Source organism: Orycteropus afer, unplaced genomic scaffold (assembly GCF_000298275.1).
Source record: "Orycteropus afer afer isolate SDZICR_OR568_19922 unplaced genomic scaffold, OryAfe1.0 scaffold00400, whole genome shotgun sequence".
Taxonomy (NCBI): Eukaryota; Metazoa; Chordata; class Mammalia; order Tubulidentata; family Orycteropodidae; genus Orycteropus; species Orycteropus afer.
The window spans coordinates 926,292-936,880 of record NW_006921987.1 but is presented as its reverse complement, the minus strand read 5'-3'; the positions used below and the strand labels follow the sequence as shown (position 1 = coordinate 936,880).

At 38.4% G+C, this 10,589-nt stretch overlaps 1 protein-coding gene across 1 annotated transcript in view; it reads right to left on the bottom strand.

Moving 5' to 3' along the window:
* UGT8 (UDP glycosyltransferase 8) overlaps window positions 1–3,265 on the bottom strand; it is a 109,917-nt gene extending 106,652 nt beyond the window's left edge. The window contains exon 1 of the mRNA XM_007953541.2: window positions 2,444–3,265. Within this exon, the coding sequence (XP_007951732.1) occupies window positions 2,444–3,265 (822 nt within the window). The remainder of the gene's footprint in view (window positions 1–2,443) is intronic.
* Between the last annotated feature and the right edge of the window lie 7,324 nt (window positions 3,266–10,589).

Below are 10,589 nucleotides of genomic sequence, written 5' to 3'. Positions count from 1 at the left end.
AAAAAAAAAAAAAAAAAAAAAGCAGGCAGAAGGGCATTGCTGTTGTGAAAAAGTGAAGACTTGGAGAGAACAAGATGGATTACTGTAACATCACAATTGACTCAGTTAAGGTGAAGGCAGACTTGTTCACCAATTCCTTAGAAGCTGCTTCTAAAAGCTGGCATTTTAGCTATCTTTAGGAAGGGTAGTAATATAGGGTGATTCTGTCTATAAATATTTAAGGATTAATAATTAGCTTGGAGGAGCTCTGGTGGCACAGTGGTTAAAGCATTCAGCGCTAACCAAAAGCAGCTTCAAACCCATCAGCTGCTCTGCAGGAGAAAGAAGAGACAGTCTGCTTCCATAAACATTTACAGTCTTGGAAACCCCACAGGGCAGTTCTACTCTGTCTACAGTGTCCCTATGAGTCAGAATTGACTCGGTAGCAATGGTTTGGGTTTTTTTTTAATGAGCCTGGAGAAATTCATAAATGGCTGAGATTAGCTGAGAGTAGTTCCTACCCTTCACTGCTGATACCAGACTGGGCCCTTGTGCCATTAATGGAAGCAGCTATCTGAAATTCTGTAGTCACAGATTTTTTTTCCACATCATAGAAAACGTATCAAGGTATTCTTTCTTAAATATATTCTTAATGCATGTATTAGGCAAGTCTAAGTCTATAGGCTATGTATTCCAGTCACATCACTACACCATGAGGAAATTCTACCTAATAACTGTCCTTATTCTGTGTGTATATAGGAAAAACTCTTCATCAAAGCCCTGATATATATTTTTTTAAGGTAGTGAACAAAGGTGGACATAAACAATTTAGCAGAGTTACTGAGAGTGGCTCTTTTCAGAAGTAAGTGTAGAAATAGTTTCAAATAGAGAAAATCATGGAACAAGCTCTAAGCTTCCTGACATAAGATGTTAGGTTAAATCCAGAGAGTCAGCCTGCAGTTAGAAAACACACTACAACAACAGATACTCAAGTATGGCTGGTGCTTGTTTGAGATATCTAACAAACTAAAATGGAGTAAAGAATTACCCTGAGGTCCACTGGCAGCTGAACCATAAAAAGAATTTAGGTTTGCCTTATAGAGCAGACAGCTTTTCTTACAGTTTCATTAACTCCTTCTTTGAAATAGAATAACAAAGGACATGATTTTCCGAAAACAACTACAGATGTTTACTAACATAAAATAAGTAGACTCCCTAAGTTTGAACAAAGTTACCACCTCTGTGGGACATAAACTTTCTGGTAGTTTTGACTTTTAAAAGTTCCACCTTGACACAAGTGGGGTCTCCATGAATTAGAATGGACTTAATGGCAACTCGTGTATTAATTTGAGTTTACAGAACCTAATCCTAACTCAACCCAGTATTTAGAGACCTCTGACTGTTCTTCTTTGGGCAGAACACAAGAGACTCTGTTTTTAATCAAAAGAAAATTGATTTACACTCAATAAAAGTAATCATCTCACCATATTCTCCTTACATACTATACCAAGACCCATTGCTATCAAGTCCATTCCAACTCATGTCAATTTACAGGACAGAGCAGAACTGCCCTACAGGGTTTCTAAGGCTGTAATCTTTACAAAAGCAGACTGTCACATCTTTTTCTTGCAGAATGGCTGGTGGATTCAAACCACAGACCTTTTGGTTAGCAGATGAGTCCTTAACCACTGCACCACCAGGGCTCCTTCTCACATATTATACCAAAGGAAAAAAAAAAAAAATTCACTGCCATCGAGTTGGATCCAACTCATAGCGACCCCTCCTTGGGTTTCCTAGGTGGTATCACTATGGAAGTAGATCGTCCAATCTTTCTTCCGAGGAGTAGCTATTATTTAATCAAGAATCTGTTTCCCTTGACATTGCATAAATGCACATTCAGAAAGTCTTTCAGGGCAGTAGTGCATCCATAAATAAAGGACCTTGATAGGAGATGTGGTGGCCTAGTGTCTAAGGCATTTGACTGCTAATTGGAAGGCTGACAGTTCGAACCCAACAGCCATTCCTCAGAAGAAAGATTGGGTAATCTATTTCTGTAGAGATACTGCCTCAGAAACCCAAGGAAGTGTTATGAGTTGAATAGACTAGACACCAGTGAGTTTTTTTTTTTTTTTTAAATGTCCCATTTGCTTTTCAGAGTAGCACAAGTCATCAGAAAATAATCAACCTTATCTCTCCCTTAGGAGCTCTGGTAGCATAGTGGCTAAGACACTTGCCTGCTAACCAGACGGCTGGCAGTTCAAACCCACCAGCCACTCCTTGGAAGGAAGGTTGGGCAATCCTACTTCCGTAGTGATACTGCCTCGGAAATCCAAGGAGGGGTCACTATGAGTCGGGTTTGACTCGACGGCACATAACAATAACATAACAATCTCTCCCAAAAATCAAAATTGACTTTATATTAAAAAAAAAAGAAAAAATTACCAAAGAGTTCAGCAAACCTTACTTCTGGTAGTGGGCTGGCCGGTTTGGTTAGGATTCCTCCAACATAAACAACATTAGGCAGGGTGGGTCTTGGAAATTCCAGTGCTACATCAGTACAGAGCATCCACAGGCTGGACCCATGAACCAAATCATACATGGTCTTCTCTGGCAGCAGGTTGTACTTCTGCATTATCCTTTCATATTTAGGAAGAACCAGAAAGCTGACTCCTAGTCTGGAAATGAGGTAAACGCCAGTATTTTTCATCCTCTGCAGCAAGTTCATGTGGTCTGTGAGGAGTGAGTTAAACTCTGGTACATAAGCTAACGGAGCAGGAGCGCCTACTTCAGCAGGATACCAAAGGCCAGTTGAAAATACAGCATATTTAACCCCTAAAAGATGAGCTATCACAAATCCACACATGTCATTTGGGTCCACCAGCAGCAGATCAAAGTTTTCCTTTTTCAGATCCTGAATCAGGGCACGGTTGCCAACTATCATATCACAGTTCTTAGTATAGTGATCCAGTATGTCAAACAGTTCAATTGCTGTCAATCTCCCAGAGAAAATATTTCGCATTTTGGACTGCAGGAAAGCATCCGAGGTGGTACTGTTAAAGATCCCTGGGTAGCGCTGGAGGCTGTAATGATTAGATGGCGCGATATCTCTGCCTTCAGAGAGGAGGAACACTGTGTGGTGGCCTCTCTCGTGCAACGCCGAGGCTAGCGTCTTGAAAATGTACATATGGCTTTCAAACATAATTGGCGGCACAATGATGATTTTGGCAGCCTTCGCTATCCCAACAGCACTCCACAGGAGCATGAAATACGGAGTGTAAGACTTCATAGCTGAAATGACAACCAGAAAACTACTTACAACAGAATACAATCTTTGCGATTAAAAACATATCAGAAAGTCTTGTTTATTCAGTCTTTGATGATCCAATACTTAATGTGAATGGCTACTCTTTGCCTAAAAGCCCTAGTGGTGCAACGGTTAAGCTCTCGGCTGCTAACTGAAAGGTTGGCAGTTCACACCCACCCACTGGCTCTATGGGAGCCAATGTAATCTACGTGGTGATTACAGTCAAAAAAACCTTATCGAGCAGTTCTACTCTGTCACCTGGGGTGGCTATGAATGAGAATCGATTTGACAGCACCTAACAAAAACAACTCTTTACCTAAGGAATAATTTTTAAAAATCATTCAATCCCTTTATTTCAAATATCTTTTAATTTGTGAAAGATTAGTTTAAGTGCAGAATTGGAAACAAAGCCACCATAAACAGAAATACACACACACACACACACACACACACAAATGCATCTGTTTTGGAGTACCTAATTGCAACAATAATGAGGGAAAAAAATTTTTTTGTTTAATTTGAAATAAAATTTCCATAAGGTTGAATGACAAATGCTACCTCTTCTTCAATAATCCCTGTGAAACATTTACCATCTAATTTCATGTCAATGTTAATCTCAGGAAGAAAACCATTCTTCTAGGTTTATCAACATGTGCTGCTTATTTAAATCTTTTTTATCTCAGTAGTTAAAGTATAACAAAAAAAAGAATATGTTTTGGAAAATGTTTCATCCAAGTGGTAGTTCTAGAGAGAAGACTACTTCACCCACACACAGAAAAATTATCTGTAACCAGGTACTTCCCTCTTAGGTAAATTCCCCGGCTGACTCTGTGTAATTTGTATCAATTTTCTGATTAGTTTCAAGGAGGGAAACTTGATAGAAAAGTTCAAGAAGGTTAACTCTCTCTCAGTAAATGTTTATGGAAGAAGTAATGGATGAATGAATAAACTCAGGTCACTTTCTCTGCTGCACCTATAACTCAATTGCAAGCAGAAAACCTGATGATGACTGTATACCTAGAAGCGAATGGTTCTACTACCCTATCATAAAAATAGATTACATAAGACAGAGTCTCCTCTATTATATTTTATAAATAAGTACTTTACATATAAGGGGTATATAGTACGCAAACTCCTCTACTTTACTCAGTATAATTTGTACTTAAGACTCCACATGAGCTCCCAGATAAAGAAAATATCTAAATAACAATTGCCCATGAAAACTGGACACTGTTATTTCAAGGAATTACAGAAAGATTTATACTTCATTGGCTCAATACCCGTATTTACTTATTATCATATATTAAAAATATAAATCCCCACAATAGAAATGTAGTTTTAATAAATATATCTCCTCCACATTTAACGATTATAAGCAAGGTAGAACAAAAATCAGTAATAAGAAAATGACAGATTCTTCCAAATCAAGATGGAGCCGTAAGATACTTTATATTTCAGGGCACTTTTTTCTCTCTACTGCTCTAAGGAAAGAAGTTGGGCAATTTACTTTCGTAGTGACATCAGCTCAGAAACCCAAGGATGGGTTGTTACGAGTCAGATCCGACTTGAGGGCAGTGCACTGCTCTAAGGACATTTTCAAACTATTTGTAGGTAAGTTGAAACTGTACCATTAAGAGTAAATAAGAGTAATGCATACCATGAAATAAATAAATAAACAACTGAACACACTGCTGTTGAGTCAGATCTGGTTCATAGTGACCCCTCCTTGGGTTTCCGAGGCTGTATCACTATGGAGGTCAATTGCCCAACCTTCCTTCTCAGGAGTGGCTGGTGGGTTTGAACCACCAGTCTTCTGGTTAGTAGTCAAATGCCTTAGGCACTACGCCACAGCACTCACAAATTTGTGTTCATCAAACCACCAGGGCTTTGAACTGGTTCAACCTGGATCAGTCATGGCTGAGGAAGCAACACCTGAGCAGACCTGAATTTTTAAAATTTGAGTGATCTGGAACAGAGAAAATTATGGATCATAGCCCTGCTTGAAACAACCTCCCTCTTAGGGAAGCATACACATTATATAGCACCCAATCCCTTGCCTACAGAGTGGGAAACAGGGGCACCCAGCTCAAAGTTGGTGGCCCACCTAGTCACTTTGAAAATATGTAGCTCTCTGCAATTTTGCCAACAATCCAATCTCCCCCTCATCAGGTTCCTGAAAGGGCTCACTATGCCTCCTCCGAGTCTCCCATTCCAGGGTTTCAACTGTACTTTTTTCTGTTCTAGTTATCATTCCTGTTCACCCAAATGTTAAAAATTCGGTACGTCTCTTCTCGTTCACTTCATTGGCCATGACTGAATGAGTTTGAACTGGTGTGAAGCCCTGCAAGACACCCAAACAGACCTGTGAATTCTTACACTGGTACTGAGGATTCTAGACACTACAATGGGGATTTAAAAACTTTAAGTATGATCTATCATTCACAGTATATGAAACATGGCAGCACTTGACATTTTAAAATGCCAAGAACAAATAACACAAGGTAAAAAGACAATGTTATCTTTATAGTCTCTTATAGCTAGCTGCTCCTTGGAAGGAAGATGGGGCAATCTACTTCCATAGTGATACTGCCTCGGAAACCCAAGGAGGGGTCGCTATGAGTCAGGGCCGACTGGATGGTACATAACAACAACAACAACCATATAATTACTAGGATAGGGTTGGATTAAGACTTTAAGTGCAATATCATTTAAGTAGTCAGCAAATACAGGAATCTACCTACCCTTTCGAACAGTTTTCAAACCCAGAAGATTGTGACAACTTAAGAATTCCCATCATTATTTCTACTACGTAATATAATTCTGAATGTTATTGCTAATGTAATATAAAGTAAATAAAAAGTAAAAATGGGAAAAGGAGCTTGGGTGGGGCAATGGCTGAGTGCTCAGATGTTAACCAAAGGTCTGTGGTTTGGACCCACCAGCTGGTTACACAGGAGAAAAGATCTGGTGATGTGCTCCCTTAAAGGCGACAGTCTAAGAAGCCCGATGGGGCATATCTAATCTCTCATACTGAGTTGTTATAAGCAGAAATAGACTCAATGACACACAACAGCAATAAAGATTGGAAAGCAGAAAAAAAATGCCTTATTTCAGACTTGTTTAATAACAAGTTTATAATATGTAAGAAAGATTATGCAACTCTGATGAAAACCATAAAGAATATCTCAGTGAAAGAAAAGTCTATAAATTCTTCTCAAAATAGAGATTGAAAATATAGACAACCACAAACTCTCTTAAAAATGTAACAAAATAAAACTGTAAAAATAGACAAGAAAACATTGAAAAGAAAGATAATGATGATTCACCCAAATCATAATAAAAATAAAAACATTTAAAAAGAAAAGAAAAGAAAAATAATGATGAACCATGTACTTACTACTATTAAAATATTTAACAATGTCACATTAAAATAATAATGTTACATAATAATAATGCAGTAATTTTAGTATAAGAGACAAGTGGATCATTATAAAACAGTCCCAAAACTGGATATATACTTGTGAATAGCATTTATATGAATATATAGTACAATAAACTTCAACATTTCAAATCAGCAAGGAAAGAATGATCACTCAAACAACAGAATTGATCACTTTTAAGCAGTTAGGAGAGAAGGTAAATCCTTTCTTCAATTAAAAAAAAAAAAGTCAGCTAAAGTTCAAGAGTTAAATGGGGGTGGGGTGAAGGAGTCATAAAACAGCCAACAAAATGCTAAGTGGAAATTTATAGTCTTGAAGTTTATTAAACATAATACATATTAAAAAATATAAACATATTAAAACATGTTTATACAACAATTGCAATATAAACAAAACTATATCTGTTATCCACCATTCATTGGTCAGTTTGCCATACCGTGGTGGCTTGCATGTTGCTGTGAGGCTGGAGGCTACGCGACCAATATTTCAAATACTAGCCAGGTCAACCATGGTGGACAAGTTTCAGTGGAGCTTCCAGACTAAGATAGACTCAGAAGAAGGAAGGAGCCATCCACTTCTCAAAGAATTGGCCAGTGAAAACCTAATGAATAGCAGTGAAACACTGTTTATTACTAGAAAACTTTATGAATAGCCCTGAAACACTGTGTGATACAGTGAGGGAAGATGAGCCTCCCAGGTCGGAAGGCACTCAAAATATGACTGCCTCCTCAGAGTAGAGTTGACTTTAATGACGTGGCTAGAGTAAAGCTTTCAGGACCTTCATTTGCTGATAAGGCATGACTCAAAATGAGAAGAAACAGCTGCAAACATCCATTAATAATTGGAATGTGGAAAGTAGAAAGTATAAATCTAGGAAAATTGGAAGTTGTCAAAAATTAAATAGAACACATAAAGATTGATATCCTAGGCATTAGTGACTTGGCATGGACTGTTTTTAGCCATTTTGAATAAGCCAGTCATATGATCTACTATGCCAGGAATGACAAATTGAATAGGAATGGCATGGCATTCATCATCACAAAGAACGTTTCAAGATCTATCCTGAAGTATAATGCTTCAGTGAAGCATTACATGAAGTCAATGATAGGAAAATATCCATACATCTAAAAAGAAGACTGGCTATACTACTATTATTCACATTTATGCATCAACCACTAAAACCAATGATGAAGAAACTGAAGATTTTTACCACTTCTGCAGTCTGAAATTGACCAAACATGCAATCAAGATATAGTGATAATTACTGATGACTGGAATTGCAAAGTTGGAAACAGAGAAGAATCATCAGTAGTTAGAAAATAAGGCCTTGGTGATAGAAATGATGCCACAGATCACATGACAGAATTTTGCAAGACAAATGACTTATCCATTGCAAATAACTTTTTTGTAACAACATAAACATCAGCTAATGAGTGAGGGACTTGCATGGCTTGCAAAAAACATATAACACACACGTTGTTGTTATGTGCTTGCTGAAAGTGAAGATGACTTGAAGCACTTACTGATGAAAGATCAATGACTACAGTCTACAATGTGGTTTACACCGCAACATAAAGTAAATGAAAATCCTCACAACTGGACCTATAAGTAGCATCATAATAAAGGGAAAAAAAGATTGAAGTTGTCAAAGATTTCATTTTACTTAAATCCAAAATTAACACCCACGTAAGCAGCAGTCAAGAAATCAGATATTGTACTGCACTTGGAAAATCTGCTGCAGAAGACCTCTTTAAAGTGTTGAAGAGCAAAGATATCACTTTGGGGACTAAGGTGTGCCTAACTCAAGCCGTGCTATTTTCAATCACCTCATGTACCTGTGAAAGCTGGACAAAGAATAAGGAAGACCAAAGAAGAGTTGATGTTTTTGAGTTGTGGTGTTGGTGAAGAATGCTGAAAATACCATGGACTGCCAAAAGAACGAATAAATCTGTCCTGGAAGAAGTGTACCCAGAATGCTCCTTGGAAGCAAGAATGGCTAGACTTGCCTACTTTGTTCATGTTGTAAGAAGGGACTATTCCCTGGAGAAGGATATCATGGTTGGTAAAATGGAAGGTCAACAAAAAGGGAAAGACCCTCAACAAGATGGATTGACACAGTTGCTTCAACGATGGGGTCAAGTATAGCAAAGATGGTAAGGACAGTGCATGACTGATTGGTCAGTGTTTCATTTTGTTATATATGGGTCACTATAAGTCAGAGCTGACTTGATGGCACCTAACAACAACAACAACATAGTTGCTATTGTTGTTACTTGCCATCAATTCTGACTTACGGCGACCCCATGAGTGCAAAGCAGAACTGTTCCGTAGGGTTTTGAAGGTTGTGGTCTTTCAAAAGTAGATCACTAGGCCTGTTTTCCAAGTCACCTCTGGGTGCGTTAGAACCAGTAACTTTCTGACTAGCTGTGAAGCATTTAATCCTTTGTGCCCTCACTAAACCCAAACCCATTGTTGTTTCCAATTTATACAGACCTTCTGGGACAGAGTAGAACTTCCCCACAGGGTTTCTAAGGCTGTAAATCTTTACAGGAGCAGACTGCCACATCTTTCTCCCACCGAGCTGCTGGTAGGTTCTAACCATAAACATTGGTTAGCAGCCAAGCACTTTAACCATTGTGCCACCCGGTCTCCTATTGTGCCATCCAAAACGAAAACCCAATGCTGTCAACTCGATTCTGACTCATAGCAACTCTATACAACAAAGGATAACTGCCCTATAGGGTTTCTAAGACTGTATCTTCATGGAAACTGATTGTCAAATCTTTCTGCCACAGAGCAGCTGGTAGGTTTGAATAGCTGACCTTTTCCTTAGGAACTGGGGACTCCTGATACGACCAAAATCTAATGGAAAATGATATTCCAGAAAAACTACTTATAACATATATAATAGACACTTAGCTTCCATAAACATTCTCATGAATTCATTATTTAGGACAAGAGAGGACTGTCGAAGGTGATTAGAAATATTTGGGGATATGTTAAATTCCCAAGAAGTGGGTATTCACACAAACTCACTCACTGCTGTTGAGTCAATTCCAAGTCATAGTGACCCCTACTTTGGTTTTCAAGGTGGTATCTTTACAGAAGTAGATTGCCCAGTCTTCCTTCCGAGGAGTGGCTGGTGGGTTTCAACTGCCAGCCTTCTGGTTAGCAATCAAATGCCTTGGGCACTATGCCACCAAAGCTCCATTTTATTAGTTTAAATACATTATCATTCATTCATACAATATAGTCACTAAGTATTATAAAAGAATATTTAATGGCATGTGATGATAGTCAATATTTATTACTGACTAAAAATTAGGTTATTAGCATATATTACTTTGTAAAAGATATATGCACACACACACATAAAAACCCACTGTCGTCAAGCTGCTTCGACTCATGGTGACCCCTCCTTCGGTTTCTGAGGCGGTATCTCTATAGAAATAGATTCCTCAAATCTTCTTTCCGAGGAGTGGCTGGTGGGTTTGAACCGCCAGCCTTCTGGTTGGCAGTCAAATGCCTTAGGCACAATGCCATCATAGCAGCGGTTTTCTCTGGGTAGTGGTAATTATCCAAAACCAAACCAAACTTACTGCCATCTACTCTGTTCTGACTCATAGCACCCCACAATGGGTTTCCAAGGTGGTAAATCTTTAAGGAAGTAGATTGCTCTATCTTCCTTCCTTCTTTTCATGCAGTAGCTGGTTGGTTTGAAATGCCAATCTTCTGGTTAACAGTCAAATGCCTTAGGCACTGAGCCACTGGAGCTCCTTAGTGGTAATTATAAGGGATTTTAACTTAATGTTTTCCTTCTGTGTATATACAAAATGATCTATAGGAGACATGAGTTACTCATAATA